A 15,270-nucleotide genomic window follows, 5' to 3' on the forward strand; every position below is an offset into this window, starting at 1 on the left:
AGCATGTGACAAATTTCTCTCCACACTTTAATAGGGGCACTAAAATAAAAAGGCTGTGTATTAAATCACTTCAATGTCTTTGTTGAAGCTCTATCCTTACCTATTCCTGTTCATCTTAAATTTTGCTGATTTACAAAACATGACACAAAACTAAAACCTCTGTTATTAATTACAGTAAGTGCTCACTCACCACACTTTTGGATTAAGTACATTAAACAGACTAAATAAGTGATGAGCTCAAATAGAGAAAATCCTTTATTTTCTTCCCACAAACCTCTTAAAGCTCTTCCACAGAAAACTTCAAGTTCAGCCTTTCCTAATTTTGCCTTCTTGTCCTGCCCACATCAGAAGTTGTGAAATTAACTTATACTGAAAAAACTTTTCATGAGAACCAGAAAACTTAATGCAAGAGTACTTTAGTCTAGCCGGATCGATAATCTCTCCCCTATGTTTGCATCCCCCTCTTCCAGAGTTGTAAATCAGTAAATACTCCTCCCTAGCCAGCATAGTATCTATGATAGAGAAGACATGACCTTTGGAGACCACAGCCATCAGGGTTGTCACAAAGGATGAGACCTGAAATCCAGCAAGACCACCACTCTCATCCTTCACAGTGACTAGCACAAGATGCTTCATTCAAGTGAAATGCAGCGAGGTCTGGGGTAGTCTGATCCATCCGGCAAATCTCATCCTAATCTCTACTATTTAAGAGCTACTCAAAGAACAAGTAGCTCCTTTCTGAAGGTTGTCAGCATTAATTACAACTTCTCCAGATACTCTTGATACATACGTAAGAGACATACAGCCAGTTCGCCACTTCCGAGAAGGGATCTATTATCCATTTTCAGTTTTAAGCCTGCCATCTTTAAATTTCATTAGATGTTTCCATATTCTTGTGTAGCAGAGAACTAAAAACCCTTGTTCTTGCCCTCTGTGGTGGAACAGGCACAGAGAAACCAGGACAACTGGTGCACACTAAGAACAAGCATCTCAGCCTGGAAGCACCATTAGCAGACCCTGTTTTAAATCCGCAAAGCACCAAGTATCTCTGTGGTACTGTATAAGTAACAATAATAAGCTGCTCCTGAATAGTCCAGCAAAAATACAGTAAGCATAGGTTTAAAATCAAGCACATTTTTTTCTAACATGATTTAAAGAAAACCACAAACAAACCCTTGCAGAGCTTATCAATGTTCATCAACAGAAAAAGCTAATTTTTTTTTTCTTTCACTAAAGAAAACATGACGTTCAAATTGTAGAAAAGTCTGGTTTACCAAGGCAAGATTTCTCTCTTCTGGATGCTGTTAAATGACACAGAGAAGACTCTAAGAACAGACAGCAGTAAACATAATCCCCTTTTTTCTTCAAATCTCAGGCCCAAACCAGCAGTCCTTATAGAAAAAAAAATTAGCATTCCCACTGCAGGAATCAAACCTGTTTCGTACGAGGGCAGATGATCCGAATGGTCTTTTACATGCCTTATCTAATTTATCTTCTTCAAACTTATTGAAATACACACACTCCCCATCTATATCATTCCCAGCCTCTGCAAGGCTTATTAAGCTCACAGGTGTTCTGAAGGTGTCTTTTTCAGACACTGCAATCTATGAAGTATGAATCACTACATCCATGCTTATTGCAAGCGCCCACCCCAGGCATTTGCTGTGTGTGAGCAAGGAGTCAGACCTGCACGGGAAGAATGCCTCTGAACCATGAGATAGTGGGATAAGAGAATTGTTCTTGTCCAGCTTTATTGCTCTTGGACAAAGGTCAGGCAGAACTTTGTTTATTTTTATTCATGTCTTCTCTGTTTTACTTTTGGCCTACAAAACAGTGGAAACCACAGCAGAAGAAAAATACCTTATTTATACTTTGGAAAAGGCCTTACTTCAAACAGGTTTATATGGGAAACCTTGAGGATGGATATTTTTTAGCAGTAAGCTACTTCTGCAGAAAAAAATTAAGTTGGTGGTTTAAAAAGAGACTTCCCACATAAGGGATAGCTCAAGTAGTATCGATATAAGCTTTGGCATTATTCCTCCTGGAGACTCATTCTAGTGTTTTACTATCCCAAATAGCCCTTGGGACTTTTGCACAGCCTGAGCATGTGGAAGGGCTCATTGACACACAGAGCTCAAAGTTCAAACACTTTGCACCAGTAAGGGCAGCCTCTGGTCCAAACTGCGACTGTAACTCCCAGCTGACATATCAACAACTCACTGCTCAATGTGCCTGAAGACATTCCTCCTTTCTGCCCTCACCCTGACCTCCCTCCCCTCACTTCACCTATTTTTGCCTTCTTGGAGAAACACTCAGGAGGGTCAACATGCAAGAACTGCTGCTTCAGTAGGTGCCAGCCCAGATGATAATTTTGGACAAACTCAAGCCAAATTGGTAAAACAGATGAAGCAATGGGCAGACTGCTAAAGATATTCCAATGCCTGAAGGTCTTAGACAAGCTCACTGGGGGAAGTACAAAAGCACCTAAGAATTTCAGTCCCATGGGCTGCTTCAGCAGTTCTGTGAAACCTTCTGTAAGGATGTTTTGGTTTCCTTGATTCAATCATCCTCCAGAACCACCTGCACTTGGCTGACATGATTTTTAAAGCTGACTTTACTTTAATCAAAGGTGAGTATTCTTACCTGGAAGACTGGAGTTGAGACTCTTAGCTCCACCTTTCTGGCAGCTGTAACTCACCTCACTCTCCATCAGCCTTCAGCACTCAGCAAGAGAGCAAGATTTTTGCCACACTGGATTTCAGCCACCGATACCAACCGCTTCCTCAGTTGACTCCTCCCTAGCTACAAAGAAGCAAACAGAAACACAACCTCTCTCTCCCTAGAGCTGAGGGCCAAAACCAGTATGTGTGCAGGGGTTCAGTCTGGCAGATCTAAGATTCAGAAGGTAAATTCTCCATTTTAGAGATAACCGAAGCTGCCAAGATCTTCCCAGATGTTTACCCAACTATGGAACTAGAAGAGCAGTAAGAAACCTGAACCACAGCTGCAGAAGTCCTTTGCCCTGCAATAGCTTTCATGAAGGTATTTCCCCAGTTGAGTCCCCACCACACCATTTTCAAAATTTAAGCTTGCTTCAGTAAGGGAACAGGCTGTTTCAATGAGATACTCCACATTCGCATGCCCTTATGCACTCACAAAGCAGCTGAAACACCTCCCAGCATCTGGGGGAAGCAAGTTAAGAAAAGAAAAAAAAAAAAAAGATTCCCATAAAGCAAACAACGCCCACCCAGCCTGGAAGAGTGCCTACAGCTAAGCTCATGTTAAACAACCATTGCTAAGTTTCTCTTACTAAAGAAAAAGAGCGTACTTTGCTTCCTGGGAAAAAAAAATTGTTTTAGGCGTTTTGAAAGGCTCATTAAGCTTGCAGGTGTTCTGGGGATGTCTTGGCTCTAGCAGCGCAGTGAATATCCCACACTGACTCTTCCCTTGTTGCTCAAGTGCCGGATTAAAACTTAGAATGGGGAGGGGAGATCATGCCGTATGTGGAAACCTTGGGAGACAAGGTGGATGCCATGAGGACTGGCACAAAGGTGCTCTCCTAGTGATGTCCATTCGGACACTGACAGAGGAAACAAAGTAGAAATATCTACATGGCAAAGGCACCCAAGATATAATGTGGCTTGTCAAAGAAGCTGAGAGTTTATCTCAGCACACTAGCCAATGCCACCCAGCAGCGAGGAGCTGTATGCCAGTAGTGAAGTGAGGTATGTTACAGCTGTCACTTGTGTTGTAACTGAAGTGACATTTTTCCCTCCAAACTAAGGGAAAGTAGCAAAGACCAGTATTTTCACTGTGGCTAATCCATCATTGGCAGATTGGTCTTACTCAAGACCTGTTCAGAGCGTTTCCATCGCTGCCTAGAAATCTTTTCATTTCATTAAGTGCAGCCATTTAAAGCACCTTCCCCTGAATTGGTATTTCTGGGCTTTGTTGGTCAGGTTTTTTTTTACTCTCATCAGCAAAAACCCTTTCATCTTCAACTCCTCCATGACAGGGCACATTTACCTGCATGTTATTTCAGGAAGCTTCCCAAGGCAGCCTGCATAGGGTTCAGTTGCCTAAACAAGGGTTTCTAGCACCATTTTAGGTGCCAGACTCCCAGCTGCTGTGACAGAAGGCTGTGCGTCTCCTCTGCGTCCTGGCTCATCTGTGCTGGCACATATGGACGTGTCTCGTCACTAGGGACAGCTGACAGGGGCACAAGACCCTGATAACCAGGCATCTGGCCTGCTCCCTCCGTGTCCTCCTCCCCAGGAAGGCAGCATTCATAATCTATAGCTCCTTCCTGAAGCATTTCTCCCATGTATAAAATATCCCACATGCACTGATTTGAAGTTTGAGAATGTCTTCTGGGAGCCCTGAGCCTGTCACCCACATAATTTGTCATAAAATATGGCCAAAATGAATATTGATATTGAAGATGGAGATCATGATTTGCAACCTAAGTATTTAAAAAAAAAAAGCGCCATTCTGAAATACATAAACATTTGAATCCTAAAGAACAAATGGATGTGAAAATATAATGGAAAAGGGAAGGATTAGGCAGCAAGCTTTGGTGAATATTCCCCTGCAGTTCCTCTTAAAGTCTCTGATGCGGAGGCAGGCATCTCCAGCAAACAAGCTGTCAAGCAGGCTTCAGTCAATCAGCTCCATAAAGAGAAGAGGATTGCTGGATAGAGCTAGCTGCAAATGCTATCTCTGAGCATTTATATCCTTCGCTGTGTTAACCCTCTGTCAGACTGGAATTTTCCAATGCAATCAATCATGTATTTCAGGTTTCTTTCTGAGATGCTTCAAAACTGAATTCCCGCCAGACTCTTAAAATGAAGCTTCAGGAAAACAAAACAGGAATTTTTTTTGAGGTTTCAAGCCAGGTATCGAAAGGACAAGCATGTGGAATCGCCAAACCATTTTTAAAGCCTCAGCTAAAATCCTCCTTTAGATTCTGACATACGCACTTACTGCTTCTAGCAAGGGAAAAATGCAAACAAAACCATGGAATATTGTCTAGGAACCATATTGTAGGAGACCGGTAAATCAGATGTGCTGTCACTGCTTTAATATCAATTACTGCATTTGTGGCTGATAAGTTTGATGGATTCACCTGCATACAAAACCCATACTACGCTGTCTCATGTGTAAACAGTTTTGAAGCAGTCGGGCAGCACAGTTAAAAGGGAGGTGTCGCTCACCACACATTATTGTTTTTCAAGCATTAACAACCATATTTAAATTTATGTCAAGTATTCATACGAAAGAACTAAACTCCTTACAGCCTTACCAAACAAAACAAGAAAAATAGAAGAACATTTATCTTAAATTGTTAGCACTAGTGCAAAGCATTAGATTGGCTACTACCATTTCTGAACTCTCCATTTCCCTTTCACCCAGCCCTTTATTTACCTTGAATCCCCAAAGGACTAATATTGCCTCTCAATGCTGGCACATGATGGTACCGGTGTGGCCTTGAACTCCTGTACATCCAGTGGTACCTGCCAATTTCCATTTCTGGTCTGGTGATCACTGCCAATTTCAGGTGGTAAAAAGTCAGTGTCACCAGCAAGTTTTTAGTTCAGTACTTTCAGTCATTTAACTTTAAAAATAAGAGCCCAGAAAAACACGCTGTAGTTTCAGAACTGAAACAACATAACCTTACAAAATAAGGGAGGGGGTGGGAGGGACGATCGACAGGGAAATGCTCACACAGGTGTTAAAAAAGATTGAACCGCTAAAACTCCACCCAGGATTTGAATTAAACACATAAGGAAGGACTCTCTATTCCTTTCCCCCCACCCACTCTCACATCTCCCTCTCTTTGTCCATGGCAAAGAGCTCTGCTCCAGAAGTAAAGGAAGACAAAGTCATGGGAAACCACATTACCTGTTTTTTTTAAAAGACCCTAAATCTGTCAAAGAAAATTGTTAGTGTTATGTGTAGAGGTAGGGCAAACACACAAGTTTGCTCAGTTATTTTCTTACATAAAAAAAAAGTCATGGGCTTTATTTCACACAGTCTCTTGCTCACATCCAGAAATCTGGACCAAGCATGTTAGAACAGACTTGTTCTGGGTTTACAATGAAGGACAGCAGTTATCCTTCTCCTTGCCTTTTCAGAGGACAGATGAAGCTCAGCAACGAGACCCCACGCGCAGTAACACATCTGACCTGCTCGCATACTCATCGCACACTCATTGGCACAAGGATTCCAAGTCCCCCGAAAGAGGCCACTGGCAAAACAACATCAGACCACTTTTGAACCTACATGTCCACCCTTGGCACCGCTATGGCTTTGTCAAGGCTGACAGATCTTTATTTAAAATGCACCAGACTCCCACTCTGCACTGGCTAAATGAGAAATTAACCATCATCTCTGGCCAAAATAAATCCGATTCAGCAGCGTTTGGACAGGTGGACGAAGTGAAGCTTATGATGCTGAAAACCCATCTACCGATGCGTAGACTAGATCAGAGACAAATTTCAGAGGGCAGGGGGAGTAGGAATGCCACAAATTTCTGGCCTGTGAGGGGCTAGGAAGGTCCTGGACCTGGTCCTTCTCTCATGTGGTTTTGCTGCTGGTGCAACAAGAAGTTCGGCACAGCTACATTTGCATACGTCAAAAAGAGAAAAAATCTTGGCCTTGAATCCACATGTTGGATCTAGAGGTTTGAAACAAGAATTTGTTCATCTTCTACACCAGCAAATGAACTACAATACTAAAACAGTCTTTTGGGTTTGGGATGCAAACTTGGTTATCAATAGCTCTCTAAAGGACACTTTGTGGCTTGGTATTTCTCCCCTCTCTGCGACTCACACACAAATCAGCAAGCAGGTATCAGGCAGCATATTTTTCCTAGAAGACATTATTATGCTTTCTACAGCTCATCCTTTCTTACAAACATAACTGAATTCACAATATGTTGAAGGCATCATTCAAAAATGGCTGTGCACACTCACGATGATATCATCTCCTTCTGCTTACACAGGAACAATCCTGTTTATGAGATCACAAGAGACGCCATAATAATTTAATTTGATAAAAAATGGAAAATAACAGAATTGCTCACTGGTATTGCATACCGCCTCCCCTCTCCCTCCCAACTGTTTGCTCCCTGTTTTTTTGAAGCTACTTACTGGACATCAGTAACAGATTCAGATTTTTTTTTTTTTTTAAATTAAAAGTAACCAGCTGCAAAGACTTCTGGGAAGAAAAAAATTCTTCATTTGTGTTGCAGCAGCATCTAGACCAAACCCTTGGCACTAAAAGGCTTTTATCCTACCAGGCCTGAACCCACAATTTGAGATTTCTCCTGCAGCAGCTACAAAACCCCCTTGCTCAGAGCAGGAGAGCAGGCAGCTGCCTTTCTCCCTTAGCCAGAGGAGATGCTGGTGAAGTCACCACTGTCTGCTGTGGGACAAACATCAAACCCTGAAACGTGGAGATAGCGAGTAAATTTTGTAGCACTGTTTCTGTAAGTGAAAATACTCATGAAGTTAAGGGTTTTTTAATTAGTAATTTCTGATTTTGCAGTAACAGGGCTCCCTTCGTTAGAAGATGGTTCAAACTCCATAAGGAATGTCAGTTTTTCCACTGCTCTGCAAAGAATGACTTAGCAATGGCTGTTTGGTAGCCCTGACTGCATGCCTGGCACGATCTCTGAAGTAGAAGAGTATCTTTTGGTGACTTTGCTGGGACCCACCCAGGCCCACTCATGCAAAATCACCACCAGGTCAAAAGTCCCACAGGCTTCAGTGGCGTAACAGCTACTGCACACAGTACATATGAATTACAGTTTAACTCTGTACCCTGAATAGTTAAGGAAGGAAACAGGTTTAAATGACTTCTTTATCTCTTGCTTTTTGAGGGACTAACTACACTAATTGCATTCCCAGGTCTAGGTTACGATACTCTCCATGCACAGCCAAGCTCATTCAGCTTGAGGGCTCCTGCCTGAACCCAGGTTGTACTTGATCCTGTACAGATGCAGCAGCTACAGGACTTACAAAGTTTTCATGTCACACCACACAGGCACGCTGATGGCGACTGTGGTATTCAATATTCATTTGGGATGAATCATCTTGCATGCCTGTAATAAAATTCCCAGTGCCCAAGATCCTCACGCTTGCTGCCTTTAGCATACGGTTTTGGAGGAAACAGGACATTCATCTGTTGCAGCTGACAAAGCAGACCATGGGAGTGAAGAGAGGGATGTCGTGTGGTCGTTTATGATCTGGCGGTCTGGTGAAAAATGCTGCATTAGGAGCAAAGCTGGCCAGAAAAGGGGGAAAGGTCAGAGTAACCGAAGGGGGCTCCCCCCACCCCTCTTCTCTCCCCTTTTTAGCCGCTTTGCTCCCAACTGCAGAGTCTACTGTGCACGTACAGTGCCATCTGGGTTTTTTCCCTCCCTGTTACTATATCCTGTGGTACATATGTCTAGGTTTTCTGCTCTCATGAGGTCAGTCAGACCAGTATGAGTACTTTCTCCAAGCGTTTTTCAACCCCCTCCTATTTAGAAACCAAATCCTATTCATTAAAACCTAAATCACTAAGCCTGCCAAATTATTATCCCCAGAATATCGCATGTCCCAGATTCTCCCTGAGCTGGACCTCTCTTCCTACAGTCGTATCCTTCAGAGACTTAGAGCAGTTACTGTTTTCAGGGAATCTGAAACACCAATAAGCTGCTTGAAATAGAAAAAAAAAATGTAGCATACCAAAAATCTTTAAACAGCTTGACAGCTCTGAGATCACTGTGTGAGTCTAATATTAAGGGAGTACTTTTGAGAATTTTGGCTAATAACCATAACATATATATAAAAAAGACAATTTTTTCAGTTTGCTGTAATGAAAAATACATCTACCTGTGATGCGTGAAAATGTCGTAAGCTCACCACGTAAAAAGAACTGCACTAGAAGTGAAATAAACTGCACATTAATGCACTCCTTTCTCACGTCACACTTCAGCAGCTCTTCACTCTACCGCACACAGTTGTACAGTTGTGTTTAAAAGAAGTATTTTCTTTCTATTTTTTACTAGCACATACTTGTCTATTTAGTTTAAAATCGGAAACATCGCCTCATATACCATGAAAATACTAATCAAAGCTCAAAGCCATTCTTGAGCACGAGTTCTTCTTTCATCGAGAGCACATTAGTAGGGAAGAGCCAATTAAAAGGAACCTTGGGTACAGCTGCTCAGGCTGGTTTTCATTATTCTTCAGCACAACACATGCAATTTGAACATCGTATGCATTCATACAAGGAAACTATATCCAAGTATAATTGGTTTTCTTCCATCCTCCCATGTGTAACTGCTGAATTCACCACGGTCATCCACAGTTGGGTTTTGTTTTGTTTCTTTGTTTTTAATTTTGCAACTTGGTAGTATTTCTCATAGTTAAACGAAAAGGGAAACTTCCTGTCTCTGTTAATGTGTATCAGGATCTATATCCTTCACTTCTGATGCAAAACGGCATTTCGTTTTTCTTATTTATTCCACCTCAGTAAATCTGCATGCCCAGTCCTCACATTTTGATTTAATTTAATGCCTGCAAGATAAACCCTGTCATTTGTAATAATTTGTAAACCTTTATCTTTAAAATTCATCCAATCTGTCCCACAGCCCTGTAAAGTATCTGTTAAACGTTTTGCTTCAGCTTGCTCATGGTGTTCCCCTCTGATAAGTGCTGCTGATACGCAATATAAAGCTGACTTATTTCTTATCTCCATCAACACGGGTGTTGTTCCCTTTCCAATTAAAAAAACTGGGGCAGCAGCCGCTCATCTGGGTGCAGAGAAACAGATGTCTGACACACCCTGAATCCATCATGTGGGCAGTATCACTGCCTGAATCAGGCAGGGGATTCACAAAAATAATTATTAAAATACAAAACTGGAATTCATATACAATTTAGCGAACTTTAAAAATCTAAATGAGATCAATCATTTTCATTTATCAACCAGTAAATATTCATAAGGGACATTAGCTTGTGTAAATTGTCTCAGCTACGCTGCAATCCAAAATAGCTGGTCATCCGCATTTGCCACAACGATGGGAAACACAAACTAGTACCTATGCGACACCACTGTTCAGATCTGACTGTATTAGGTGCTCAAACTGAAAATAGATCTTGCTGCACATCCCAAGTGCTTGGGCAGTATTGCTTTCCGGCATTCTCCTGCAGAGCAGAGGGAGCATTGGATATAGACATCATGTAGTCCTAGCCCAACTTCCTCCAAGTATTTATTCTATACAATCACAATACATCATTAAGGAGGTCCTTGCACTAAAAACCACAACCTGTAGTTTAAAATTCTGGAAAAGGGAAAACACCTCTTAGCTTAAAAGTACAATTTGCTAATAAGTTAAATGCAGATACTTTCCCCAGAACTTGGCAGTGCAAAGCATACTGTGTGTGAACCTGAATACCTAAAGTGAAATGCCCAGGATCTTCTCTGCTCAGTCTTAGCAACGGCGACATCCCCCAAACCCCTTCAGATGTTGGTTTATCTCCTTGGACTTTGCAATTCATTTCTGGAGGAAGAGTTAAAAGACTTTGTGATAGCACTTCAATCGCTTCAAGCTGTGGCGGTTGCCTCACAATCACTGGGTCTAGGGCATCTCATAAAGGACAGCCATTACGCTAAGTCCAGGTGGGCTCTTAAGAGTTGCAAGCAAATGTTGCAAGCCTGGCAAGCATGTAAGGCCTAGCAAGCAGGAGATCCAGTCCAGACAATAAATGGACACATTTTTGAAGGGGTCACCTTCTGTTTTATACCCCAAAATGCAGCAGCATTTTCCTGGAAGTTTCTTCACACAGAGAAAAAACTCACTTTGCTCCATGAGAGCTGCTGGTGAAAGAGCCCTTTTGAAAAATAGTGCCATTTCAGAGGTACCTGATGCCTGCTGAGCCATCTAAAAACCCGACTGGGCTTGACAGCCTTAGCACTTTGGAAAATCTGCCCCCCAAAACGGAATATGCCTCCTACATTACTGCTTCACGGCAGTAACTTTGCAGGGGGATCTGGACTATTTATTTTGCTATTGAAACTAGGAGTAGGATTGTTTCACCTTCCTGCATTTTAATTTGCTGTGAAACATACTGAGAATTTAAGTGAATAGAAATAAAGAGCATAATGTGAGAGACCAGGTGTTACTTTAAGAAATTAGGAACTGGCAAGAACAAAGCCCTGAAATGTTACACACACATACCTAAGTAACAGATCCGAAGTATAAAATTATCACAGAAAAACCAGGAAATGGTGGTAAAATTAAGATAGGAAGTTCCCCTGCTTGCATCCTATGAAAGCAACAGATAGACCACCTTGACTTGGTAACAGATTTACTGTTCTACATGTTGTGCTTTCATCCTTGCCAAAATAAAAGGGAAACCATAAACTCATCATAAACACACTCAGCAACACATTCCGTTTTGCACAGCTGCTAATGCATACGGATAACTTTCTTTAGTGTTTATTGTACATGAGTTCTGTCAGTTTAAAAGAAACTCATCAATCAGAAGAAAAAATTGCTGTCATTTTTGAAGAATGATCTATGAGTTCAAGATGGTTTTATAGGCATGGTATTTAGGACATTTTGTACATTAATTACTCAAAATCTGCAGTGAGGTGGGTTATTGTCCACATACACTAATGGCTTTCAGAGTTTAATCTCTCATCAGTGGACCTCCTTTTATGAAATCCCCAAAGGATTATGTAGTACTATGTCTAATCACTTGACAAATTTCATTTACTTGAAACTGAGGCTATGTTTGAACCATACAAAGTGTGTAGGAGGAATCAGATTCAAAGTAGGAAAACAAAATCTGGTACTGGACAGTACTGGGATTTATCATTACGTTCATGTCTGAACTGTTTAACAATAAATGAAACAGTTCTACTTGGGGAAATGCATTAGTTGTGTATCAGCTGCATATGCCTATGAGGTACTTGGATTGCTTATAAATGACACACAACAGGTTCAAAACTATACTATGACTCATGTAAAAAGGCAGTGGACATTTTAGTAATTTTGTTACTGCTGTATCATTTAGCAAAAAAAATTGTTATTATTTGTACAGTAGTCTGCTACATTGAAGAGGGACATTTATTTGGCATAAATTATATGATGCAGAAACAAAACAAAACTGTCCTTTTTTTACCCTCTGAATTTACCCTCTGAAGTTCAGCACTCCAGATCAATAAATCACTTGTAACACCGGGATGGATGAAGCATCTCTCCTTCTGCCCTGCTGTCTACCTACCACAGAACCGCTGCCATGGAATTGTTCTCTCCATTAAGCAGCAATTCTCAGTGATTAACACATCCTGAAACCTAATGTTGCGAAACTCATTGCATTATTCCCCATTATCATAGCACAGGCAGATCCCTACAAAAGCAAAAGGTGCCAGATGACACCATAGAAAAGGAATTTAAAATTAAGAGTAGTATTTGGCACCAAGCTAACTACAGAAAGGTTGTGTGATATTATAATCTATTATATGTTATTATAACCTAGGTCTCCCACACTGCATTGCAAAGCCTTGCTACATGGCTAGTCTCGATGAAAACACCAGATTACGGCTCTGAAAACGACATACAAACACACAGGCACACGCTATCCCTGTAAACCACCTTTACCAAAATCCGTCAAAGGTGCAGCAATAACAAGACTCCTTTTGCAAACATCATTTCTGGTAGGGTTAGGGCAGATTCAGAGCAAATACAGACGCAGACAGAAAGATTGCTGCTCTATTAATTTGTTGTCAAGCCATGCAGGAAAGGACGGCTGAAAGCCCGAAGATGCAGTAATGATTGTTTAAGAGCTATTCGAAAAAGTGACAAAACTGGCCTAAACCTCTTTAAGCCCCCTGAATGAAAAGATTTAAACAAGCTATTGTTAGACCCCTGGGTACCTTTTTTCTCTTGGCTTTGTTCTGCATTTTCCTCCGCTGCAGTTTCCATGGCTGGCTTCATACCATCCACCAAAAATGCCGCTCCCCCCTCCCCCCCCAGCAAGCACTTTTTCTCTTCGCCTCCTTTCTCACTCCCTTCCGTCTCCTATTTACAGCAGCGGTGATTGAGCGTCTCTGTTCTCCCCTACAGTAGATTACAGTCCTTTCCAAAACACCAGAAAAGTCTTGTCAGCTTCAATTTCGCTCCGCTGACTGGTCCACGAGGAGCCATGCCAGCAAGCGCTCAGCCATACGTCACCGCGGTCCCCAGCTATAAAATAGCCATCCTGCGCCCAACCGTGCCCCGACTCGCCGCATCATGGGGACCGGCATCACCAGCTCGCGCTCCTTTCCCCTCGCCCTCCGCTCTCCCCCTCTTTCTGTGTCTCCCAAGGCTCCCAACAAATGTTAATCAATTCTCTCGGTGGTGAATGGATTGGCGACATCGGGAGGGGAGATGCAGGCGAGAAAGAAAGGAGCCCCCCGGCTGCTGTGGGGTGAGTTCCCCAGCCGCCGTCTCTAAGGGGAGTGCACGCCGGCACACAATCGCAAGGCTCTCTTTCCCATGGGACCTCGTTATTATGCTTCACGTTTTGATTTATTCTACATGCCCTCTGCTCTTTGAAGGGGCAGGGGGCAATGGGTCTGTTCTCTTCTGTTTGCTTTCCTTGCCGAGCAAGTTCCGCTCACCCACAGCAAACACTGTGTGAGAGAAGCGTAAAAGCAAAAGTGGGCATATATGTATGTACATGGAAAATTTAAATTCTTTCCCTGACCAGCAAGCCCAATGGAAAAAAAAAAAGCACAAAAAAATGCAAGGAAACAGAAAGGAAACAAGCTCAAGTGACCTAAAATGCACGTGCAATACTTTAAAGGATAAAATGTTTAAGAAAACACAGCTTGGGTTTTAAAAGGAGGTCTGCCATGAGAGACCTAAAGCCGTGCTTACACATGAGTGCAGAGCTGCTCTTAAGCACGTTTGGTCGCTCCCCTAAATCGAGACACACTGTAGTATGATCTAACAAGTTGGTACTAACCTGGCTCTGGGAGCAACAAAACCAGGACATGTCTACATTGCACTGCACGAGGTGACTTTAAATGTCTCCAGCCTGCTGTGAGCAGCCCCATGCCAGGGAGCCACAGACCAGGCAACACCACATAGGGGTATTATTCACCTTCCAAACCCCAAGGTAACTGACATATTTAAGGCTGTACTGTGCTGAGGCTAATTAACCTTGCCTGTCACTTTGCTTGTCTCAATGGCCTCACAGCATGCCACACTGCACAGGGCAGATGTGCCCAAAGGCAGCCCTTTTTGTGTGCAGGATGATGGAGCAACCATGGAGTAGTGGCCTTTGCGGTCTGGCAGGCTTTGCTAGTCCAGCCACTGCAGCCAATTCTGCAGGCTGCAAAGATGCCTAGCAGATTCAGCAAATGCTGGGGATGTTAAAACCCACATGCTGCCATGTTCCATGTAACAGATTCAACCAGGAGAGTGGGAAGAGGGAAGCAGTCCAAAGATTTGTAGCTGCAATTCAGCCTCTTCTGGTTAAAGATACTACACCCACAGTTTTGCTGTGCATTTTTATTTCTGTAGATGCCTAGTGAAAAGCACAAAAAAAACTCAGACCCAACCTTTAGAGAAAGTTCCCTTCTCTTGCAAGAAATCACTGCACAAATCCTCTTCTCTCACCATGGTCACCATAGTTGTTACTTTGCTTTGGGCATTACTGTTCAGACATATGCTTCAGCCCAGCTGCCAAGAGGTCTTGGACTTACCCTAAGGTTTCATTTCACAGTATCAAAACTTGACGTCAAACATTTGCCTAAAAAGCTTTCTTGGAGTCCAGGAAAAGTCTGCATTGAAGCTCTCACCTCAGCAGACCTTTTTGTAAGCAGGATGAAGTCGATTTGTAGAGGACGAAGTATCCTCAGGAACCAATGTGAGGCAATGGGTTGGGTTCCTGAAGGTAATCAAATCAGCAGCCCCAGCAGAGACCGCAACCCAGGTGCAAGGCATATTTCTCCAACCTCCTTCTCCAACACCCCCGCAGCAGTCCATACACATACTGAAATCCCTGCCCAGCAAGACCATGTACTGCCAATGCATTCCCTCAAGGAAGCAGCTGAAAGGTGAAGCTGTAGGTGACGTGTTTGCCATATTCTTTTAACCATTACTAAAAGTTGCTCAAATCCCACAGTCAACAAAGGAAAGGCAACTTCTTTACATTTGGGATAACGATTATACAAAGAAAATGTTCTACGAAGAGTGCGTTTTTTCCCCATTTAACATCAGCA

The 15,270-nt window shown here is 42.4% G+C and overlaps 1 protein-coding gene across 4 annotated transcripts in view; it reads right to left on the reverse strand.

Moving 5' to 3' along the window:
* The window catches only part of GPM6B (glycoprotein M6B), a 31,037-nt gene extending 18,043 nt beyond the window's left edge, over positions 1-12,994 (reverse strand). For 2 of the 4 annotated variants that reach the window (XM_009810575.2, XM_009810576.2), the window contains exons 1-2: positions 12,934-12,994; positions 5,425-5,544 (exon numbers count right to left, since the gene is read on the reverse strand). In XM_009810575.2, coding sequence (XP_009808877.1) covers positions 5,425-5,544; positions 12,934-12,994 — 181 coding nt within the window. The remainder of the gene's footprint in view (positions 1-5,424; positions 5,545-12,933) is intronic. The other 2 variants (XM_059825801.1, XM_059825808.1) reach the window with 1 other exon arrangement.
* Between the last annotated feature and the right edge of the window lie 2,276 nt (positions 12,995-15,270).

Source organism: Gavia stellata, chromosome 1 (assembly GCF_030936135.1).
Source record: "Gavia stellata isolate bGavSte3 chromosome 1, bGavSte3.hap2, whole genome shotgun sequence".
Classification (NCBI taxonomy): domain Eukaryota; kingdom Metazoa; phylum Chordata; class Aves; order Gaviiformes; family Gaviidae; genus Gavia; species Gavia stellata.